The sequence below is a fragment of the Homarus americanus genome, unplaced genomic scaffold, assembly GCF_018991925.1.
Source record: "Homarus americanus isolate GMGI-L3 unplaced genomic scaffold, GMGI_Hamer_2.0 scaffold45299, whole genome shotgun sequence".
NCBI classification, from domain to species: Eukaryota; Metazoa; Arthropoda; class Malacostraca; order Decapoda; family Nephropidae; genus Homarus; species Homarus americanus.
This window is the reverse complement of record NW_024753650.1, coordinates 286328-312258: the sequence shown is the minus strand read 5'-3', so window position 1 is coordinate 312258 and position 25931 is coordinate 286328. Positions and strand designations below refer to the sequence as shown.

Sequence of the window (25931 nt, the reverse complement as noted above, 5' to 3'; positions counted from 1 at the left end):
ATGCTTCTTCCTCTCATAATATTCTCTTGTATCTTGTGTCTCTTGTCAAATATCACTTCACTCATCTTCTCTACCTTCATACTGCCCACAAGTCCACACCTACTCCCTGCCTACTCTGCCTTTCACTTCATCTCCCACTCCACATACTGTACTGCACTTTATCTTCTTGGATTTTCTTTGCTTTTAAACTCTAACTTTCTGGGGCAATATTCCTCTTGAGTGCTTTTATTTTATTATCACTTAATTCCTCTTGATTACTTATGTTTTATTACCACTTAATTAAAGATTTAACTTCTATCTATTCACACAAAGATTACTTCATTCCCTGACACACTATTCCCCACTTACTCTGGTTTACTGGAGAGTTTCTGTAATATTCTTTTTTTTTCTCTACTAAGCTATATAGTACTGCAAGAACATTTAGAGATCAACTGACTGATTAAGTCCACCCATAAATGAAGGAATGACATGCAATACTAAATGTTGTGAAGAAAGAAGAAATAACAGAAAACCATATGTATTCTTTCCACATTGTTTTTGTTTCCATGACATGCAGAGATTTGGTTAGATTAGCTCGTGTAGAAATATAGAATTTGAAATGCCTTACCAATTTGTTGGCGACATCTTGTGGGTCATTGTCTGTAATGTCAAACTTGAAAGTGATGGTCTTCTGTTTGATGGTCTCCAGTTGGCACTCAACCATTGTATGTTTCACACTCAACACGGTCAACTTTGGAAACCGATCGTAGGTTTTTTTCTTTCGGATCCTCTTGTGTGGCTTGCTGCTGGACCCATCGGCCGGATGTTCGCTGCACTCTGACTCGGAGGCGGCGCTGGGGTCAAATGGAGGGTGAGTAGAGGAGGTGATGGTGGTGTTTGAGGAGGAGGACATGGTGGTGATGATGGTGGAAGAGGTGGTGTTGCTGCTTGTGACGGAGTTGTTGGTCTGCGTCTCCAAACCAGTGCCACCAGGCCTTCTCAGATACATGGAAAGAACAAATTTCACTGTTTCACATATTTCACACAACAACTAGTACTTCAAAGGGATGATCAGTACTTACCAATTGGAGAATACCTCTGCATGCACCACATAAATCTTACACTCCAATGGCATTGCAAAACTGTTCAGCAGGGATTGCAAACAAAATATATAGCAGCATCATCAGCTACACAAAAAAGCTATCACTATGAGGAAGCATTGTAGGATTTTTAAAGAAATGTAGAAAAATATTTTATAAAGGGATGGAGGATCTCTAACAAGCAATGTCACATCTTGCAAAGGAGAAAGGAAAATTGTCCCCACAAAATAATATTTTTATCCAAAAATTAAATCAATAAACTATTATTAAGGACAAGAAAACACTAAAAATCACTTTGATTACTGAAACTATAAGAAAAAAGAATAAAAGACCACACAGAATATTATTTACAGTTAACTTATGATGCAAGGTGGGTCAAAATCATGGTTCATGACTCATCTAGGTTAGAGTGGGAGTTTTTCTTCTTCAAAACTGCATAAGCATGAACACAGTGAACAAGTGATATGGATGTGTCTCCTTTCAGCTCATAAAACTGCACGGAAACACGAGCAGTCTTTGACACACAATAGATAAATGATAACAAAACCACACAGTTCTGACATTTCTTTTAACAAGAATGTTAATACAGTACAGCAAAAGTCCTACTATCTGACCTGATTATTGTGATGGACTGCTACAGTATTATAAAACTGTAAAGTACAGTGAAACAGTAATGTATATAATGTACACTAAACTTGTATCCAAGTTTATCAAAATACATTATTGATATAATTAGTTCTTATGGGAGAACAAAACTTGGATAAGTTCTCTTCAGCTTCAAGATATAAACAGCAGTTGTTTCTCTAATATTATGGTCATTGTAAAATTGTTCAATAAATTTAAATAATTCAAATTTTTTACTCTTAAGAATTACAATGTTCCTCATTGGTCTGCTTTTCATCACATTCACAAATCCAATATCATTACAATCTAATACAGTGGTCCCTCGGTTAACGAGTTACCTCCCATAAGATTCTTAAATTCGGTTAACGAGCAACCCCTCGGTTAAAGAGTTTCTTACGAGCCGACCTCAACAAGTTTTGGCTTGCACTGGGCGGTCAACCAGCTGTAGTATTAGTCCGCCAATACATTAATCGGTTCTAGGGCTTAAATTCCTTACTATTTTAGTATATATCAAGAAGTTTATACTATTCAATAATTTTAAAAGTTTAATATTAATTTTTTAGTCATTTTAACAATTATTGAACATAATTGAAGGTAAAGTGACTAGTTTAATGCGCGGCATCCAGCCTCTTAACACAGCAAACAGGCGTTAGTCTCTCTCTGTTTTCACTGGAGGTAACATCTTGCTTGAGACTCTCTTCAACTAAATGCTTTTTTCTGTGCTTCCAAGCAAATTATTGGTCATTTTAAAATTTATTTTACATATTGACGATATATAGCGCAGTGTTATTTTAAAGAAAATATTCTTTATTTACAACAAGTTTAACTTTGAAAAGCACGTGTTGACATTGTTTGAATCCAGCATGGGGCCTAAGAGATCAAGAAAAGCAATTTCAATCCAAACCAAGCAGGAAATCATAAAAAAACATGAACAAGGCATTAGAACAAATGCGCTATGCAAAGAATATGGCATGTCCCACAATTCTTGCACAGAGAGACAAATTTAAAGAAGTGAAAGTGAGAGACAAATCTACAAGTGTTTAAAAGTAGATCCCTAATTGCAGAAACTGAGAGGTTACTTATCATCTGGATTAGGGAAAAACAGATGAAAGGTGATTCAGTTTCTACTGAATTCATTTGTGAAAGAACCATGGAGATTTACGAACATTTAAAGACAGATCAACCTGGTTCTTCAGGCACAGAATTTGAAGATTTTCGGGCCAGCAAAGGCTGGTTCGAAAAATTTAAGAAAAGAAGTGACATTTTCAGTGTTGTTAGGCATGGTGAAGCTGCTAGTGCTGATAAGGAAGGGGCAGCAAAGTTTTTAGATGAATTTAAAAAACTGATGGAAGAAGAAAATTATCTTCCACAGCAAGTGCTCAATGTGGACGAAACTAGGATGTTCTGGAAAAGGATGCCCAAAAGAACATTCATCACCAAAGAAGAAGCCTCTTTACCTGGGCATAAACCCATGAAAGACCGTCTCACTCTATTGCTTGGTGCCAATGCTTCAGGGGATTTCCGAATGAAGCCTATGCTTGTCTACCACTCTGAAAACCCCAGGGTGTTCAAGCAACAGAAAGTGGTAAGAACAAAGCTTGGAGTTTATTGGAAGTCCAACCGTAAGGCATGGGTGACAAGACAGCTCTTTATTGAATGGGCTGTTGATGTGTTTTGCCCTTCTGTCAAGAGCTACCTAACCACCAATAAACTCCCTTTAAAGGCTCTTTTCCTCATGGATAATGCTCCAGGTCATGACCCTGACCTTGCCAGAAATTTGGAGTATCAATTAGACTTTGTGAAAGTGTTGTTTTTGCCTCCAAACACTACATCAATCATACAGCCAATGGACCAGAATGTGATCAGCAACTTCAAGAAGTTGTACATGAAGAAAATGTTCAGGAGGTGTCATCAGGCAACTTCCACTGATCCTGAACTAACACTGGCGCAGTTCTGGAAGACACAATTCAACATCCTGGAGGCTGTAAAATTGATTGTGTCATCATGGCAAGAAGTCTCCACTAGATCCCTCAATTCTTCATTGAAAGCACTGTGGCCATCAGTAGTCCATGATTTTGAGGGACTTGAGGAAGAAACAGAGTTGGACCAGGAGATTGTGTCCATTGGTCAGTCATTGGGCCTTGAAGTGGAGGAGGAGGATGTGGAAGAGCTTGTGATATCTCATGAGGAGGAACTTACTCCTGATGACTTGAAGCAACTGGATGAGATGTTACAGGTAGAGACTGACAGTGGTGAGGAGGAAATTGAAAGTGATGACCATGTCAGCTAAACAGTTGAAAGATGTGATTTACTACTGGGAGAAGTTCAGGGAACTGGCTTCAAAGCACCCAGAAGTGGAAAAAACTGAACTAACTTTGTGTCATGTTGAGAACTCAGTGGTCTCCTTCTTTAAACATAAGTTAATGGTGAGGATGACAGATGCCCCACAGACCACAACTGACACTTTCTTCAGTAAAAGGCAGAGGGAACAAGATGCTATCCCTCAGCCTTCCACTTCAAGAAGGAGAAAGGATGTTCATGGTGGAGAATCTGTCAGTCCAGAGATTCCTGACATTTTCATGGAAGGTGACTCGCCTTCCAAGAAGCAGTAAAATGCTTCTCCTCCACCTCCACTTCCTTCTCTTCTCCATTCTCCCCCTCCACCACCCACTTCAAATGCACATCATCATCATCATCCAGGAGCATTCTACATACACACCTCAAAGTAAGTGAACTTTTCTACCATTTTTGTTGAATTTAGGCAATTTTCGGTGAGCTGGAACCAATTACCCAAAAACCCATTGAAACAATGGTTTCGGTTAACGAATTTTTCGGTTAACGAGCAACCTGCTGGAACGGATTGTGCTCGTTAACCGAGGGACCACTGTATTATTAACCAACAGAGTGAAGAATTTTATGTAATATTTATGGACAAAACTCCATACACAGAGTGAATACAACTGATCATACCAACTACCAAAACAAATGAAATATGAGGTGGGCAGACAGTGGCTTAAGTTCCTCTAGTAATAATTCACAAATTTTGAAGGTTGGATACCTAAAATAAAATCTGATTGGGGGCAAGATTGAAAAGCTGGATAGTTGGACTGATTGCAAAGTTGAAAGTCAGATAATACAAATTTTAGTTCAGTTCATAAAACCAATTACTGTACGAAGTATACTGATTTTTAAGATAAACCAATGCAAAGAGACTGCACACAGCAAAGCGTATTTACTAAAATAGTGCAAAAAGAATTATATGAAAAGGAAAACTTGAAATATTATGAATATGAAGCATTCTTAGGAGGCACATTCAAATCCTAAGACATAACACACCAAGGGGAGATCTTGAGCAATGAAGACATGGGACAAGGCAAGAGTCTTCAATACAAGATGCCTTACCTATCATTCAGCAGGTGAGAGTATGCGTCTGTAAGTATCTGGGGCGATGGACAAGTTTCCACCTGTGAGAGGAGGGGAGGCACATTAGAAACCTGTCAACAGGAAACAACAGCATACTGTATATAATTAGTAAGAAAATTTAATTGCCTCTACAGATAAAGCAGATCTTTCTTCTCATAAATATGATTAACTACAGTCATTAAATCATCTATTTATATATCTACCTACTGTATTCATTTAAAAATATTCTACACAACAAACAACAATACAATCTGGAAAAGAGAGTGCGGGGTGCTGGGACTCAGGAAAACTAAAAACAATAGAGAGGATGAAGAAAAGTAACATTTGGGGACAGGGGTCAAACACCCAACAGAAAATAAGAACATTGAGTGATGAAGTACTGTAATGCTTTCATGCTTTTTGTTATGAGCTTGTAATGACTGTACTACTGTATCAACTTGTGTTGCTAATGTACGTGAACACTTACATGGATTTATAGTAGTTGCATTACCCTTGAGGTAGGACTTACACAGGCATCATGAAAGAAAAGCTTAAATACATGAGTTGTTAATGAGATGGGAAGACTTCAGTAAGGATTTGGAGGTACAGAGTAGGTATAAGTCATGTGGCAGCTTCTCAATAAAAGTTTTTGGAATGTAGCAAGAAGGTGAAGCTCAAACCATGTTTCATATCACAAGTCATACCAAACTAAAAAGAAAGCTAAGCTGTAGAAGATTAGCTCATCTCATGGAATGTGGGCAAGACTAGTACAAAGTATTAAAGGCTATGATAACCTCAGTGACAAGACTGGAGCAAGCACAAGAAAAGAATGAATATGTAATAAGGTAAGACAGCCAATATATGGGAGGGTTATGTACATTAAAATTTTGTTGATACCCTGAATACTAATTAAAGTGTTGAGACTGAAGCAACACTAACCTTGATGTGTTGTCAACAGATTGTAAAATATTGAAGAAAAAAAATAGCAAGAGGAAATTGAAGATGCTTTTAAATGAAGTAAATAAAGTACTGCTTGGTGTAATTTAAATTCCAAAATAACATTTTGTGATTACAGATGGAGTAAAATATTTGGAAACATTATGCCGCTGATAAAGGAAGTTTCTGCCCATGTTTGTTTAGTTTATTACAGCTAAATTTAATCAAGATACCAAAAACAAGGACCTATTAGTCACCTGGGGTTATTATGAGCACCTGTGATTAATTTTAGGTCATTAGGAACATCTTGAGTCACTTGAGATTATTGTCAGCATCTATGAAAATGTGTAAGAGGCTGATGGAGATCCTCAAATGTCAAAGTGTTAAGAGATATTCATAGGCTGTGTCTGTAACTCTGATCTCTGACCTGATGACTAAATCCTCCTTCCACTATCTATAAAGGTTCTGTGTATGAGGTTTTCCAGAACTACTCATAGTAGAACTGAAGGTTATTGTTCTGACAGTCTTGGGTCATCTCCAGAAACAGTGGCCTTAACCTTTGATCCTCCCAAAAATCAATCTTCTTTCTAACCTTTAGGGCAAGATTTTCCCTCAATTTTTGGAAGTTGGGGAATAAATATTACTGTACTAAGGTTTTGGTTCAAATAGCAAAAGAACCGGTCAAAAAAAAATGGATCCAAAACCAATTACAGGACTATAGTGGCGTTTTCTATACAGGTGGATTTTGGCCAAGTTTACCATGTGAATATAAGACGGTGATATGTTATGCTATGATAACTAACATGACTGACAGAGGGACAGGTGATATCAATTAATAAAGGCCAAACATTAGAAGCAAGGATCATCTTTGTTGTGGTGACATAATACAAGTGGTGAAGAAGTTGAATGAACATCAAAATTAAAAATAAGGTGGATATGACAAAAAAAAAAACTGGACAGTACACTAATAAAGCTAAGTGGAGAGAAGCTACAGAGCGTGGGCCACTTTATGTACATTTATGGGAGGTAAATAATGGGCTGGTGGAAGGAGAGCATAGTGAAGAACGTGTAAATTAAAATGAAATCTTAGGTGTGGAGTGGAGCAGTATTTTTTTTTAACACAGGCTTCTTCTTGTTGAAATACAGAGTGACCAGACAAGTGTTAATTCTCAAGTCTTAGTAGCCAGCAGCTAGTGAGTTACCCCAACCCCACCAAAAGGTTATTCCATTATTGACATGCAAATCCAGTAATGGACCGTACTCACTTTAGATTATAAGAATAACAAATGAAAAACAAAAACAAAATGACAAACTTAGGAGCAAATAAAAATTTCAGAAGATTAACTGAGGTTCTGAAGACTGGAAATGTACAGTGAACTGCTGTGGAGGAAGGGAAGTAGAGAGAGTTTTAAGGCAGTGTACTATACTATGTAAGATGAAGAGGAATATTGTACTAATAGGTGAAAATATTATGCAAGAATGAATGATAATGAAAAGGACGATAAAAGATAAAATATGGATGTTCTTTATATGCAGATGTGTGAAATTACCACAGTGTTTCAATAAGCGTGTCATGGATTTACCTATATTCCATGTGAAAAACTATGTACGTTCTGGTATATTTGTCTGTGTATGTGAGTGTGTGTGTCTTGGGTTACAAGTACAAGCATATTTCCCCAGATATATATGAATGTCATAACCTTTGCACTCTAATTCTCAATATTTAAATCAAACTATTGAGACAGCATTAATAACATCAGTCTAAACTGTTCATATACCCAAGAAGCCACAAGCAAACTAAGAGGCAAAAAGAATAATAATCATGGCAGCAAATCAACAACATCAATATTCAGTTTCTATGTTTTTTTTTTTAATATTGGCAGGGAAAAATAATCAGATTAATTCTTGAAAAATATCCAAATAAACACTGCATATAAACAGCATAATCATCAATATAATGTAGAAAAAAAGATAAAATAAACCAAACAAGAAAAGATACAGAGGAAATCACATTAGAAGTGTGTACATTAGTTATAAGTTAACCTATACATAAGCAAAATTAATGGCATAAACTGTACTGATAAATTAATAATACATTGTGAATATAAACTGGCTTATTTTTTTTTTAATCTTAAAAGCCTTCTCCTACGATACATATTGGGGGGTCAAACACAAACTAGGACTCTTTCCCCTCACTCGCCCATTTACTCTTTGACAGTACACTAAGCCACTCACCACCATACTCTACTATTATTCATATGTACTCTACTCCCTGTATGTCCATCCCTATCACTTCTAGTATACTTCCCTCATCACCATTAGCTTCTCCTCTCCCTCCTGCCATCTACTTTAAAATTATTCACTCTATTGTTACTAATCTTTCACTCAATATCTCTATACCATCTAGCACACCTTGGTCAGAATTCTATCCGTCGCTTGTTTTGCTTCAACATCGAATTTCTGTATTATAAATATTGAATGATGTATCTGTGTAAGTGTATGATTGGCAGAGGAGAACTCAAAATAAAATTTGTATTGTGCATGTTGTAGTATACTTTTGAACATATTAATGGAATGTCTTTCTCATCATTACAAATATGACTTGAGGTTTGAGACATGCTACAAGGGAAATCCAGAAACAAAATTGACAGATGCAAAAAAGTCCCATTGTTGGAATTAATGCCCCCAACAAGAGAAATGGTGGTGGTGAAGGTACCATCATATTAATGAACTTCATCTGGAGTGTGAACTTCAGTAGACAGTTATAGTCAAAGATAGGAAGACACAGCATTCATTTAGTTTAAAATACTAATAAAAAAAAAGTTTGTTCTACTCTTTCAAGCTTTTCTAATTTGAAGCACAGTGGCTGGAAACAAGCAATTGCTATATATACAAACATTCCATTTATTTGATCATTTAATCACTCTTCTTGCTGCAGAAAATGTGTTCTGCTTGGATACCTCCCTTCCATAACAGGGCCCCAAATCTGGTTAACCCAGTCACTTCACACAAGCAAACATAATGTCCTTCCCTGAAAATCACTCGATGCCATATTCGCCACTCATTTAAGCACACTGCTGTTTCCTGTATGTTCATCTCCTTTAAACCCATCCTTCCACCTTCTTGGTATAACCCATTCCCTCCAGCCATCCACCTGTGAATTATAAGCTCACTTTCACTGACTAAACTCTCATTTGTTCTCTGCTCAACTCTTCTTTCAGTTCCCCATTTCTGTATTTCTTATTCTCTACATCCAATTTACCATAATTATCACTTTAAAGCTGCTCCTTCCTTTTGCACCCACTCAGTGCTTTACATCCACAGAATAACGTAAACTAAACTCCCGATTACAACTTCCGGCAACATTTCCTACCACCTTTCATCTGCTTATTTCTTACATTCTTTTTCCATTCTCTTCACTTTCCTTCTAGAATGGTGAAAACATACAAAAGTAAAAGAAAAACTGTAAAATTTAGATTCGACTATCATATGAAAATAAGATCTCTAAAATCCTCCAAATTATCTTTCATATAAACAGGATTACAAGAGGAGTAACTGGCAAACTATATTACTGGATTTCTCACAGACTTGTCTACTGGTACGTTAGCTAAACTGAAGTGCCGTATGTCTCTAAATGTAAAGCGCAGATCATGAATCTCAACTGACCTAGTGATTGGATTAATAATACTGTTTATTATTATATTTGAGAAAGAAAAAGGAATTAGGCTATGAACTTCTGCTAAATAACCAATAGGTACGTGGTTGAATATTTCACATAGTATTCCAGAACTGTTCAGTGGATGGAAGATAACAGCTTCAAAGAAAAGTATGTTTACTGAGGACCTGAGCCGGGGAAACTAATGAAGGGTGAGTGAGACACTGACTTGGAATACTGTCCAGGAAAGGTCTTACAGTTACAGAAATGGGGACTGAATTAATTAGAAAAGAGAATAACTCCAATGTGGCAATACAAAGAAAAATATGGAATAAATTTCAAAACATATATAGTACTGTACAAAGAATGTGGGCAAGTGGCCAATAAAAAATAAATAACTCAAAGTTAAAGCATAAATCAAGGAAAATACAAGCAAAATGTGCTGCAAGTAATACCGGTAATATATGTAAGATGTGTAATACATGAGGTACTTGGAGAAGATGCTCCACTGTACACATTCAATTTTAAATGTGACAACCAGGGTACATTTTAGGGTGATGCAGTAGGGCTATTAAAAAAGAAGCAGGAAGTACTGTACTTCATTTACCATAATAACTGTATCTCTAAAAGTTCAGTTGAGGTAAAAGATATGTTACCTTTAGAGCTCCAATCTACTTCTTTATCTGTATGCTAGAGGTATTCCCTAACCATGCATATAGGCCAGATAGCCAAGGCAATAGTTCTCCTTCTAACTATAAGCAGTACAGTACCTATCAGTATACAGTCTCTCCTCGACTTACGACAACCTGGACATACAAGCCATGGTCGTATAAAATATTTTTCACAGGACATATTTTCGAGTCCCGACGTTGGTGATCGCGCCGTGTACTGACAAAATTTTTGTTTGTAATTCCCTTTAAATTGGCTGGCAAGCGTAAAAGTGAGAGTTCTCGTGGTGCCGAGAAGAAAAAGAGACACCCATTTTAGAATTTCTATGCATTATTTTCGCCTTTTCGACTTACGACCTGGTCGTTGGGACGGAACCCCTTTGTAAGTCGAGGAGAGACTTCTCCGTAATTTCCTTTACCGATACACTAAATTATGTACTGCTTCACCCATAAATATCCTGAAGAGATTTGTAACGTAATGCAAGTGATAATCAGTGATACAATCTCCCCAGAAAAAAAAATAAATATAATGCATACAAAAATGTTACCAAGTGCTGTACAGTATGTGTCAAGTGTGAGGTATTCTGTTTGCTGTATGTGTGAGGTACTACAATTGTATGATTTAATTACAATAAACTGTAATTCATACAACCCAACCCTCTAATGAGAAACATTTTATGTCAAAAGTATAAAATTTAGTGTTGAGCTGAAATAGAGTACAGTAACTTTCAGATATGACCAAAAAATACATGGGATGATAATGCATTGATGAGAGTGCATGTTTTCATATGCCTTTGAAATAAATCTTGTCAACATTAATGTCATAACTTATAAAAATCCATCATTGGCACAGTAGTACACCACTAAATTACATAAAGATAGTAACACCAAGAGAATTAATTATAATTGATTTTACAACTAACTTAACTAGATGCAAGCAACAACCAAGACCACTCATGCACTCTAATAGGATGTTCTACAGATTACACCTGACCTAAGGCAGAGCCATTCACAATTAACTTGTGATGGTGACATTCACCGAGTTTCTTTCAAATTTGGCTGGAAATTTGTCTTCAATGATTAACACTATGCAAGAAAATTTAAACATTTACATTACCTTAAATATTAGATTTGGACTCTTGTGACTCCTATAAAAGATTAGTTTTATCTTTTTCTTTGACAAAGTCTGAATGATAGAAAAAGATAAATAAAAAAAGAGAACCTTTTGGACCTAGAAGAGAGCCGAGTTACATTTGAAAGAATAAGAAGAAAATATCCGTGACAGTGCTAGGGTGAAAATAAGAGGGTACTGTACCATATTCATGTAATTTGAACAAGCTAATATTTGGCTCATATTGTTGAATTTGTTGATTATATAAAATGGTGATTTTGATAAATATATGAAGACTTGTTATTCCATGATTTTAATGAATGTCTTTGGTTTTATAAAAAATAAGAAAATAATTCTGGACTTTCTACAAAGCCACAGAAACTTACATAACATGCAAAGCTTGCATATAAACGAGTCTGGAGAACATCTTAAAACCTTCGACATAAAATTCATAAAAACCATGAAAAATATGTTGGTTGATAAGGAAAATATCTTAAATATAGCTTGTTCCTAGAGTGGGTAGAAACCTCTGACAAGGCAGGCAGCTCAAAACCCAGGAATGCAATTAACTTATTCTGGATATTAAGTACTTCTCACCTCACCTGTCTACAGAGTCCAGGTTAAGCCAAGAGCTTCATACAGTGCAATCACATGATTAACTATAAAATAATCAACCAAGTTCAAAATATCACATCCATGTATATAGCTAACATCTGACAGCTTATTTTCTATCATAATTCACAGTAGAGAATAAACTGTTCAATGTGAAAAACAATGGGTACTGCATTTGTTTCTATGCTTCCAAACTTCAAGGCATGCATCTAACACACTTTCACCAACACTCCCACTAGAAGCCAAAGTCAGCTTAACACTAGTAAGTGGTAAACAAAGCTATGGTGAAACACCTTGTTTTATATAATGACATACAAATCATTGTATGTCCCTTAAAAACTCAAGGTAACATGGAGTTAAGGATGAGGATGGAAAAAATAAGACAGGCTGAGAGAAGACACTATTTTGTGTGTGTGTGTGTGTGTGAATTCTGTTTGGCAAGATTCTGTAAGCAAAGTTCGGCTGCTTAGCTTATGGTTTAAAGACCACACTCCTAGGCAACACTGTTTGTAGTACCATCATATATCATAGTAAGGAGGAACTAAGTGCCTTGCCACAGACCATAGTGATAGCCCGTAGGTACAGTCAACCCCTCTCATTTTTTATCCATCATTCTGAGCCAGTGAGCCATGCCATATTTTGTACAGTTAGTTGTGTACTTGTGTGGTACAGTACTAATGATTCAAACACTATGAATGACCTTAACATCAGCTCTCATTAACATATTATACAATGTCTCCCTCTCCTTTTTCCACAGTCAGAGCTGTGAACTGACAAAGACTTTATTAACATTTCTTTTTCTCTATAAATGTTTAAGTTTATATCACCCATTGTTTAATTTATGGAAAGCTCTTGTATAATACAATACTGAACCATAAAATGATCAAGACACTAAAATCAAGACAATCATAGAGGTAAATTCATTGTCACCATGCAAAAAATTCAACTGACCAGATAACTGCGCATCATTACATGGCTCAGTGGTTTCGGCACAGGGGGTTCAAAAGCTCCACTTGGACCATGACTACAAACCTGCACAGGTCACATCAACTTTATTACCATGGAACCTAATAAAGGCTTGTAGTTATATTATAGTAATAAAAACAAGGAAAAATTATCTTAAAAGGTTAATGACCCCTAAGAGCACCCCACCTAAACTCTCAATATCAATCTGGTGTCATATTTGATTGCTTTAAGCCTGAGGATGGTACAAAACACAGGATATCCTGAGCTACAACGAGACTTTTAGATTTTCATAGTATATCATGATACACGAGATACTATTGCCCAGAGACGTTTAACCACAAGCTAGGCAGCTGAAGATCTGCCTCAATAATCTTATCAAGCAAAATTTTTTTTTCCTGAATTCGTGATACTCATGAGTTTGGTGCTGTAACCCACCCACTTAAAAATAGTTCATACATATATAAAAAATGAAAATGAAAGAAAGAGGAGTGAACTGATAAAAAAGAATATAAACAAAAATAAAAATACACAAAGACTGACAGATAACCATACATGGACTGTAAATAGCAGAAAATTATAAAAGACTGATGCACAAATTGGCAGGTAAACTTAACACAAACAGAGAAAAAAATACCCCATACACCAACTATCAAACTATCAAAAAGAGTGAGAGAAGGAGAGCAAAAAAAAAAAAAAAAAAAAAAAAAAAAAAAAGAGAGAGAGAGAGAGAAAAAGAGAGCAACCACCAACGCCTTGAAATTTTTTTTGGATTTTCAGTTATACTGTTTTAGAATAATGCAAATATTCAATCCACCAAGTGAGTAGAGTGGTGATATGGTCATTCTGATGGTCACCTAGGGTCACCAACAGTACTAAATGATCCTCACAGACACTTAAGTCATAAGAGACATCTTGAATGTGGATAATCAAATAATTGGGGAAAAATTTAATACAAAATATTTGCAAAAAATGTTTGACTTTATCTTCGTTTACCTTGTAAATGAATACCGTCCATCAGCAAAGATAGGTTGTGAGTTACGAAAAGCTGTGAATAAGTTACCCGAACTGAGTGCATTAAGTGGAGTGATAATAAAGACAGCATTGTGTTGCAGCACCAGCAGAAGCATCAGCAGCAGTTGTGGCTTTTGGGAACACTGTAAAAATTTTATTTAATACTAATCCCTTAATTATGATTCTTACTATTGTTAAGAGAGAGCCTCAGCATCCAGTACATCCTCTTTCTTGTATATGCTCTGTCTGTTTATCATTAACTGAGGTGAATATGACGTACGCTTTGCTTAAGAGCTAATGATAGATGCGCAAAGTTCTGATAATGAGCAGTGTACATTGAATGTATGAATCTTTTGCAAGTCAAAATTTTTCCATTTGTTTCCCAGCAATTCTATACAGATTGTGTCTCTGAACTGAATAAAATCATCTGGCATTAGCCAAATAAAATACAAAGAGTGGCATCCCCATAGTGAAGGGGTTAATCATCTTCCTCAACAGTATGTTCTTCTCACGTCACAACCTCCTTTATCTTGGCAATGGAAACATTTAATGGCCAGAAAAATATTCTAATGCCTTGTCTTATAATTTCTATTAGCTCAAACTAGCCCCTTAAATATTCACTATTTGCAACTCCTTAAAAACCAACGACTGAGTTCTCCTTCCTTTCACACAAAATATTTTTAAAAATTTCCATAAACTTCCATTACCTGTCTACATCTCTTAGGCCATTCTTAAGTGTAAGAGATGGGTTGCTCAATGAAACCCAAGCTATCAGTATAGTCCTCTATCAAGCAATTTTCCTTTACATAATTATTGCCTAAATCAATCACCATGTAATATTCTGTTTTCCTCTAATCCAATCACAACTAATCATAGTTCTATAATCTTTGTCTCCACATGTCCTAACTACCTATGTTAATAATCTATCATAGAATCAAACATCCACCCCCTTTAGATGATTACACATCTTTTATTATGAAGTTCCTCATTCTAATAACTGAACATCCAATCAGATAATCCATTTTAGCTGCTTCACATCATCCTGAAATACTACACATGCTCTTCTCTATTTGACGACTTTTTAAAACAATCCATAGATGAAAACATTCTTCATCTTTCCTTCTACTCTTATATACATCATGCAGAATGGATAAACTCAATTTTACCACCTAAAAATCTATTTCAGTGAATTTAGAGGAAAACCAGATACTGAAAAGCAAAAGAAATCTACATAATATCTATGCACAACTATACTCAAATAATCAATCTTAAGTACTCCTAGTGCTACATGGCTACAACCTAAGGGCTGAAAACTGCATATGATAAATATTACAGTACTAGCAAAAGCTAATCCATTCCACTACAGTACAGGTATACAAAATCAAATAGAGCTAACTTGACAAAATAAATTAAGAGCATAAACAACTATGCACAAATAATAAGGACGCTCTGCCTAAATAAAAGAACTAATAACGTTTTGATGGAATGCTGTACTGGTAATCTCTATTAGGACTCAACCCCCAGATCAACAGAGCACATCCAAGAACGGGATAACCGGAACATGAAGCAAGGATGTTTTGCCATTTGATATCAAGTATTTTTTTACAACACATATCATTTACAGTACTACAGTATTACTAGTAATATGTCTAACTCAAAGTATAATAAAATGTATATACAAAAAAGACAAAAATACTTTCAATTGTACCGAGCAATAAAAAAAAACTACCTCAGAACTTGAAATGGTCCAATTTCAAAGTAATCTTCCCATATTTATATATTTTTTGGTATAATTTCAAAAAGGAATCTATGATCGGTTGATATTATTCACATCTGAGAGGGCTGAAGCTGATATCTTCTTTAATAGTTTTTCAAGAAAACCTTTTCAGTGTTAGGGAAGTCAGATTTTTAATGTTCATTGTCAATGATAGATAAATAAAGTACCATGGTGATATTGTTCAGAGGTATGCTTTAGACCATTATATATTCCCTTAAAGCCATAGCTGGCATGCTGTGCAAAACTATTAGCTTGAAGTGGACACTTACACTGTCCGCTGCTCTGCCATATAGCTGCTGCTGAGGCTGGCTCATACTATTCTGGTATTTTGGTGCTACAACTCCACCCATATATGGTGTTACACCACTCATCACTGCTGCTGAGAAATTGGGAGGGAAGAATACTGGGGTGGCTTTGTGGTGTTCTAGGGGTGAAGGCTTGGGGTTGCGTACCAAGGTTGGATATTGGTAGTATGAATTATTTAAGGATAAAGGCTGCATCAGAGAGGGTACAAACTGAGGATCAAACTGATTAACTAGGGTGGCTGTGGAATACATCATGTTAGGATGATGTGGAAGACCAGGATGTGGTGGCAGCACATGAAACAGCACCTGGCTTGCATCACTGGCTACTGTAGACGATGACTGGGACGCTCCGAGTGGTGGAACTGACGACACAACCCCGGGTAGAGATGGCACCACTGATGGTTGACACTGTAGTGCTGCTGGCTGAGATGCTACTAATTCTGGCTGGGAAAGTGGACCTCCAGTTTGTAGTGCTGAAGCTCCCGGCTGTGTTAGTGTTACAGTTGACTGAGAAGGCATCAACCCAGGAGTTGATGAAACCTGTGAGGGGGCTACAGATGGCTGACTGGTTGAAACGGATAAATGTTGCGATAACCCTAAGTGGGATTGTATAACACCAGGCTGTGAGGTTGTACTGCTGCTAGGAAGAGTTGAAGAAGCTGACTCAGGAACAGATGTTGACGCTGCTGATGGCTGCACTAGAATGGTTGATGACTGGGATGGTACAAGGGTTGGCACTATGCCTGACTGTGGCATTACAGTTTGCACCATCTCAGATGAGCTACCCTGGGGTGCCATTACATTTGGCTTACTCACACTAGAATGAATTAGTGATTCTGTTAGACTTATTGCAGGTGCTTCCACTACACCTGCAAGTGACTGAGAAGTCATCACTGCCTGTGATGTTGCAAGTGGTTGAGAAGCTATCACTGACTGTGAAGATACTATGGGCTGTGAAGCAGCCAATGGCTGTGAACCAATCACTGGCTGTGGCACAATTACTGGCTGAGAGACAACCAGGGGCTGTGAACCAATTACAGGCTGTGGAACAGCCATGGACTGTGAAGACACCACTGCTGGTGGAGCAATCAAACACTGTGAAGCTACCATTGGCTGTGAAGCTATTACTGGCTGTGTTGCTGCCACTGGTTGAGATGCTGCCACTGGCTGTGAAGCTGGGACTGGTTGTGAAGCTACAACTGATTGAGATGCCACATGTGACTGTGACGATATCACTGATTGTGGTGCAATTCTAAGTTGGGGTATAACCCCTGATGTTTCTGATGCCATGGCTGTTTGCGATAGATTCCCTGCAGCCTGAGGAAGTATTGCTTGAGAGTGAGAGGGCAATACAGCCGGTTGGGAAGAGAGAACCTGTGGCTGAGATGAGAGAACAGTCGGCTGAGAAGGAACCATGGATGGTTGTGATAGAAGAGCTGAAGGCTGAGGTGGATGTACAAGATGTTGGGAAGACAAAGGTGGCTGTTGTGATGCTACTCCAGAAAGCTGGGACATGACTGACACCACTGGAGTTAAGTGTTGAGACAAGGCCACTGAAGGCATGGAAGGTACCACCATGGGACCTGATGCCATCACCAAAGAATGGCTTAGACCTGCCATTGGCTGAGAAGCCATAACTACAGGAGTTGCACCAATAATCATTCCTTGTGATGTAAGCACCTGGGGTTGTGGCATCCCCATAGGGTGCTGGGATGTAATTACTGTAGTTCCACTCCCAACTGGAACCTGTGAACTAATGTAATATTCTGACTGTTGTTGCTGATGTTGCTGTTGTTGCTGCTGGTGTTGTGGATCTACCTGCACTTGTGAAGATTGCTGAGAGGTATGCTGGGATGACAGCTGGGTTGGCTGCAGTGAGGTTGGTTGGTATGCAGAGGTGGGCAAGTAGCTCTGGGACACTGAAGTACTCCCAGTAGTGAGAGTCTGCTGGTACTGAGACTGGTAACTAGAACTTACTGGTTGGTAGTGTGAAGAACTACTTTGGTAGGTCCCAAACCCAAAGTTGCCACCAAAGTACTGCCCATCCTAAAATAAAAATAACGCATAGATAGCAACACTAGTCTGCTTTCTACCGAAGAATTAATATATTTTTTTACATCTGTCTGCAATGTTACAGCAATATTCCCTCATCTAAATGTAAAATAATAATGATGAAGAAAATAAGTATCTTTCAAAACTTTTTGTTCAGAACAGAACCCCCCAAAAAATAAATAAATAAAAAGTAAAAAAAAAACTAAAAAAAAAGATCCCAAGGGGGGCAAACTCCAAAACTTTAAATAAATACAAAAATCATAGTGACTTAACAGCATCATCTAATGTTTTTGTGTTATTATGGGATCCCAATTTTTTCCATGATTTGGCTACCTGCGACCCAACGACAAAATGCTTACATAAACACTACTTTCTCATTGTTTTGAAGATAAATCAATGAATCCATAAACATACACAAACTCTTTATCACCATTAGTGCTGTGTGGCAAGTAATAATAATAATAATAATAATAATAATAATAATAAAAATAATAAAAATAATAATAATAATAATAATAATAATAATAATAATAATAATAATAATAATAAAAATAATAATAATAATAATATATAATAATAATAATACAAATACAGTAATAATAAAATAAAACAAAAATAATAACAAAAAAACATAATTAACAGTTTATTGAAGAAAGACAACAGGAAACAGCTGAAAGTATACAAAGGACATGTCACCAACTCCTCCACTGTGGTTTTCCTCCAGGGATTACTCGGGAGTTCAACCCATTTCTTGTTTGTTTAATGTTATCACGGAATTATGACAAGTTTTTTGTCTGTTCTCTCTTTGCACTGTGTTTATTACCAAGGTAATTCATCTTTATTGTCTGAGGGGATTTGAGAAAAGTGTTGCTTTATGTTGAATGGAATTATGAGAGATCAAATATATTGAACACCTACAATACAGGTATATTCTAAATAATCCTTGAATTAGTGATATCTCTGTTAGACGGAACAATTTGTGCAGAGCACTTCTGGGAATGAGAGATTTCCGGGTAATGAGACGACTCTCTCTCAATGCTGGAAAAAATCCCTCAATCCCAGAATTTTCCGTGATTTCCAGATAACGGACAAATGTTCTCAGAAGTTCCAGAAATTGCCTATTACATCATCTCTCGAACCCGGAAAAATATCCCCCATCCCCGGAATTTTCCTGGTATCGGCAAATTTTTCTCGGAATTTCCGGGAAATGCCCCTGATTTTCATCTCTCAAACCTGGAAAAAAAATCCCCCATTCCTGGATTTTTCCGTGGATCAGGAAAATTTTCTTGGAATTTTCCGAGAAAATTCCAATTCCAGCTATCGGACAGTTTTGGGTTTGAGGGATTCCTGCTAATAGATATATTACTGTAACATCAAGATGCTACTATAAACCCACCTGTGTGAATGCTTGCTGACTTTCATTTCCTGAAGTCAAGGTGTAATACCCGGATTCCCGCACACCATCTACTGTGAAACAATAATCCCTATTAAAAGCACTGTACTGTATTGTGTTTGATATACAGTACATATATCACATCATACTGAGACAAAAATAAATACCAGGAAGCTACAGTAGTTTCTTTAATTATTTACTATATACCGTACTCAGTTGGATTTCACACCGATATTTCAATTTAAAATACCAAACAGAACAAATACAGTACCTTGTTGTTCTGAAAGTCCATCCCCCACTATTGACTGTTGAGAATCCTGCTGAACAGTTGGCTGCTGTGGAGGCTGCTGCTGCTGTTGTGCACTAGGCTGTTGTGGCTGAGCTGACTGGGGTTGCTGTGGCTGTTGTTCAAGTTGGGTTGGTTGTTGTTGTACTTGTGGTGTTTGTTGTGGCACAGTTGACTGCTGCTGGACTGAAGTTTGTGTCTGTAATGTTGGTTGTTGCTGTGGTTGCAACTGCTGCTGTGGTTGCAACTGCTGCTGTTGTTGTTGCTGCTGCTGTTGTTGTTGTTGCTGCTGCTGCTGCTGCTGTTGTTGTTGTTGCTGCTGTTGTTGCAGCTGTTGTTGTTGTAACTGCTGCTGTTGTAGCTGCTGCTGTTCCTCCATCTGCTGTTTCTCTTTCTCCCTAAGGTCTTTCTTGCGGCGTTCTTCACGTTCCCGTTGGAGGTTATGGATTTGAGTTTGTATCATTTTGGCTACTGACCTTTCATCCTCTTCAAATATCATTTCCATTTTAACCTTAAAAAGTAAATTACCATATTAATCACAAAGAATCACATCCCTGGAATGATTAAAAACACTAAGGTGTTAACTCTGCCTGATAATGTATACTGTACTAAATTAACTTAGTGATACATTCCTCTATTTACGTAAAATTCCTCAGTGTGTTTACATGTACAGGTAGAGTATAGGTATAAAAGTTTCTGTAAAAGTTACTAACTTGACTAGAAGACAGTGAAATTTTACCAATTCCAGTGTGAGAAGTAAAAAAAAAAAAAGAATCAAGATATGTAGAGGTTCACACTAGTGACCACTTTTTGGATAAGAAGTATGATTTGTAAGTGAAGACAGAGGATGTGAGACATTATTCTAGCATGTGAAGTCACCCAGCATGAACAGCCCATGTTAGTAAGGAATACAATAATTGATAGACTATCATGATGAAAAGTATTAATACAGTATCAGAATTGAAACCTTTGGGTAAAATTAGGAACAAGTCTGTCAGAAGTTGCTCATTAAACTTCATATGACTTCAACAATCCCTCCAACATTATACACACAGTAAGTGGACTCAGTTACTTACCATTCCTTCAGCAATCATGTCTGGATTGTCATTTTCTATGTCAAAGTCAAACTGGATGGCCTCATTTTCTTTATGTTTATCTTTTCTTTTCTTTGCATCAACTACCCGTAACCTGTTAAAGGGAAACAATTACAGCCACAACAAAAATACCAATTAACCCTCTCGAGCACGTAATAGGTTTTTAAGTTTCTGTGACCACGAAAAAAGGTTGTCATAAAGGGACCTGTCACCACCACTCAAGTGCAGTCTGGGCATTTTCATTTTGTGACCAATTTAACCCACTTTTATTTTTTTTACATAATTTATGCATCACTGGCTTTGTTATTGTCTTGGCTTTAACATAAGCCATAAAATAAATAAATAAGAAAAAAAATACTGCTGTATATTTATTCACTCTGAATAAGGAAATAATTTGGGGGTTTCCCAACCTCGTAACTCGGACATTTTTTCACAAATCTACCAAGTGTATAATAGTCATAGAAGCCACATTTTATTAGCTTTCCAAAGGTGGCTTTAAAATTGTTATATGTCTAATAGTTTTGTAGACCACTTTATAGAATTAATAACAGCAAAAAATCACCAAAATCTTTATACTTTTTATATATTTTTGTACCTATGAGGTTTATTTGATTAAATTTTAGTGCATTGCATAGCTTGTAATGTTAGGAAGAGAAAGGTGGTTCTAAATATCCTGTAGCACTTATCTTTATCATATAATCAATTTTGGAATTTGGTGGGCTAGCATATTTCCAAGAGTCTCACTCCCAGCCACTCACTCTCTCTCTACATTTCTTATGTTTGTTATGTATATACAGTAATCATAAAGCATGAATTATGCATATATTCAGTTATATAAGTAAATTTAAAAATAAATTTATAAGTATAAGGTAGTGCACCTTCTATATAAACATACTGTACGAGGTCTGTCCGGAAAGTATCCAGCCATTTACTATTAAAAAAATATTGCTTACCTAGGACAATGCCACCTTAGTCCCCTTCAAAGTACTCCCCTTGGGACCTCACATACTTCTCCCAGTGTCCCTTCCACTTTTCAAAACAGTCTGCAAAGTCCTCTTTCGGGACCTCCATCAGCTGCCTCTTCGCATTCTCCTTAATCTCGTCCACGGTCTGAAATCTCCTCCCTTTCAATGGTGATTTTAGCTTTGAGAAAAGCCAGAAGTCGCAGGGAACCAAATCTGGGCTGTAGGGGGGCTGAGAGACCTAGGTGATGCGACGTTTTGCCAAAAAACCCTGCATGAGACGTGAAGAATGGGCAGGCGTGTTGTAATGATGAAGCTGCCAGTCACCACTTGCCCACAGCTGCGGTCGTTTTCTTCATACCGCATCCCTCAGCCGGCGAAAAACTTTGTTGTAGTACTCCTTCGTTATTGTTTGGCCTGGACGAGATTAAGGAGAATGCGACTAGGCAGCTGATGGAGATCCCGAAAGAGGACTTTGCAGACTGTTTTGAAAAGTGGAAGGGACACTGGGAGAAGTGTCTGAGGTCCCAAGGGGAGTACTGTACTTTGAAGGGGACTAAGGTGCCATTGTCCTAGGTAAGCAATATTTTTTTTAATAGTAAATGGCTGGATACTTTCCGGACAGACCTCGTATAGGTCATAATTATATATGATCTATATATGGTGGACGTGGTGGTAGGTACAAGCTGCTTGCCATTCTTGCTCTGTTTTCCAAATTTTGTTTCCTTGGCACCATCACCACCACTTTCACTGTAACGGCTCGATAATCCTTTGAGGCAGAAAGCAATTTCCTTGTCTCCCAGAAATTTTCCATGGTAATGAACCTTGCGAGACGTGTTCCAGTATTGTGTAAATGAATTTTAAAATTTCAAATATTTTCTGTGAATATAAAAACATTATATGTACAGACATTTAAGTCACTTGAAAAACTATTTCAATAAAAAACATCACTGTATGCCAAACGTATAGTGGATGTAATGGGGAAGGTTTGAGTGGTGTTAAAGGGACAGATGTAACCAACCAGCTTGGCTGTTGGGAGAAGACTGATAAATAATTAACCCACACTTTTCTCCACCTACTTGGTGGTACTTTCTGGAAGCTTGCCATGTGAGGTCATGCAGTTATCTATGATGCAGGAAAATTTGACCCGATTACCTTGAAAAAATTAAATTTGGGGGCACATTTTTGACAAGTTTAATGATGCGATTCGCATCACTGATGCAGTTAGTGCTATGCACTAATATGATGTGATTCGTGTCATGGTGCGCGAGAGGGTTAACTATGTCATCATTAAATATTTATACCATTTTCTAAACTTTAAAGAATATTATGTAATACCAACAAACTGTTACTGAATTTGCTAAAGTTAAGATAACACTGTTGCTAAAAAAATATATAAAAAAAAATTCATTAGAATGAATAAAATTAAGCTTCAATTTACATGAAAGAAGGCTGTTGCTATTTGCTCTTACCTTAAAACAACTTTTCCTAAGTCAGAAGCGATTGCTTCCTCTTTATTTCCCAAATCAACCTTGATGCCTGTGTCCTCCTGGAAGAACTCATGATTCAGGAGATCTTTCACTGTTGGTCTGTAATGAGAAAAAATAAGAAAAGCATTGTGGTAATTATACTGCATATGAATGAAATCGTGCTATCATATCACAGAAGAAAATGAACTAATACAATGAGTAAACCAAATTTATGGCATAAATAGAAGCAAGAAATTATTACTCAGAAGATACACTGAACAAAAGACAAGTACATATTAAGTGATATAAAGTTCCCTACATGTCTCCCATAGATCCTCTGGAGCCTAGACTGGTAGTGGAGCCCATGCTTGAATGAGGACTGGAAGCGAGCATCCGGTCTAAAAGAAACTTGCGTAGGGACCAGTTCTTTCTTGGACTCTTCTGTGGACTGGGAGGAGAACCCCCATCCATACACTGAGAGCACAGACATGAACTGGATGGCAGGCTTGAAATATTACTCTGAGAATCATCACTACCACTGCCAGCAGATGAAAGCTGAATCACAGGTACTGGAGGTGTGCGACTTGGTGTTGGCCAAGAACGTGATGGCTCAACTGGAAACTGGGATGGCTCAAACTTTTCATTCTCCTGTAGTGTGCTTGTTGGTTTTACAAAGGAATCAGGAGATTTATCAGTCATGACAGAATATTGCTGAGACTGATCAGTTTGGGATGAATAAAGTTCACTATTTCTGATGCTTGAATTAAATGATGGTGGCGAGTCAATTGGATCTTGTGCGAGCCGATAAAACACCCTTGGACTCTGAGGTCTACTCTGGGGATATGGGGTTGATAACAGAGAAGCAGGGTACACAACTGAAGGTTCATTATCACTAACAGAAGCATAACAAGGCTGCATCTTCCTTCTTTGCTGTGAAGACTGGTAAGAAGCATTAAGATTTTCTGGTATGCTGTATGGATAACTGGTGGCATACGAAGGTGGCGAGTATCTCACAGACTGTACATTTTCATTATCGGCAACAAATATAGGCTCAGTATTTGTCAGTTGACGGGGAAATGGACAGGGTAACCGAGGGCTCCCCTGTCTGTTGCCTGGATAATAGGTTCCATATGGTGATAATGGAGCACTTGCATTAAGTGGCATATTTCCATTAACAGAATCAAGATCAGGTGTTTTCCTCGTAGTCTGAGGTAATGGGCATGATAATTCTGAATCATCTGGTCTACCTGATGAGTAAATAGTAGACTGGGGTGAAGATAAAGGGTACATAATTGGTCCAAGAGGTACACACCCAGCAAACTGCAAGTCTTCACTGTGCCTTAAATAATTAGGCTCACACTGGTGATAAGGGGGGTGCCTTAAAGGCCATGTAGCAGAAGAACATTCATTCACTTCTCTGCTACATCTATTTACTGCACCCTGCTCAATATTCCGACACTCTACAGCATATAATTCTGTTGTGCTAGATACTGTATTAACATCTACAGCATATTTCTCAACATAATCACAGGCAGGAGGTGAAGCTGGTACTGGTGGCCACACAACACAGTTATGAGGCATGTAGTAAACTGCTTTACAAGGCACAGGAATTGCAGTTGTGGTACCTAAAGTTGTGTGGTGTACAATACCAGTGTGTGATGCACTGCAAAGATTAGTTCTCCTGTCTGAGGAATTAGGAAGCTGAGGACTTGGCGGAGAAGAAAACCATCCTAATGACCTCGGACATTGCCTCATTTGTTCTCCTGTAGTTTCTTCTGCTCCTTTCTTCACCACCAAAGCTCTTCTAAAGTTACTTTCACTATATACTTTCTTAATGATGGGAGAGTAATGACCTGGACAATGTGAACCTGTATTTCTTGTAAAGCTTGTTAGGTTGTCAGCACTCTCAGCCCTCCCTAGAGAGCCTCCTAAGTCCTTCATCTCATACATCATGAAAATTTTTTCTTTCCTTCCTTTAAAAACGAAAACTGATTTTCAATAATGCAGACAGTATTGATAATTTCTACTTAACAGGTTCTAACAAAAAACTAGAGGAGTAATCTAGATTTTTTCTTTGTATTTTCAAAACAAAACATATGTTTTCATTTTCTTAAGCCCAAGGCTTCTGGTGAGCTGTGAATCCTTTTCTTGATTTATAAATGTGTCATGGACAACTTCATCCAACTCTCATGTTTTACAGTATATTGTTGTTCACTGTCAGACACTAGATCACGGGAGCGACATTCACTACCACCGCACAACACAGGGGAGCTGGCTCAACAACACCCACCTTTACACCCTGTCCCCACTTCAGCCCGACACCTAGACGACGACATAAACCCAGGGAGTTGAATTACAACAACATTCCTTCCTTCTTAGATATAACAGCAAAGAAAATGCCTTTCTAAATATATTTACCATTGGAATGAAATCCTTAAGTCAAACTGAACATGTCTAGGTAATCAAAACAACTCCCAAGTAAGGCAATAAAACATACAACAGAATATCAATATATATATATATATATAT

At 37.3% G+C, this 25931-nt stretch overlaps 1 protein-coding gene across 24 annotated transcripts in view; it reads right to left on the bottom strand.

Moving 5' to 3' along the window:
- Positions 1–25931, bottom strand: part of LOC121855415 (serine/threonine-protein kinase WNK1-like) — a 234231-nt gene that overhangs the window by 51765 nt on the left and 156535 nt on the right. For 14 of the 24 annotated variants that reach the window (XM_042350336.1, XM_042350337.1, XM_042350338.1 and 11 more), the window contains 7 exons: positions 23406–23522; positions 20954–21065; positions 19863–20388; positions 19595–19665; positions 16453–18192; positions 5106–5167; positions 608–974 (listed from right to left, as the gene is read on the bottom strand). In XM_042350336.1, the coding sequence (XP_042206270.1) occupies positions 608–974; positions 5106–5167; positions 16453–18192; positions 19595–19665; positions 19863–20388; positions 20954–21065; positions 23406–23522 (2995 nt within the window). Of the gene's footprint in view, positions 1–607; positions 975–5105; positions 5168–13038; positions 13120–16452; positions 18193–19594; positions 19666–19862; positions 20389–20953; positions 21066–23405; positions 23523–25931 lie in introns of all 24 variants that reach the window. The other 10 variants (XM_042350333.1, XM_042350327.1, XM_042350341.1 and 7 more) reach the window with 10 other exon arrangements.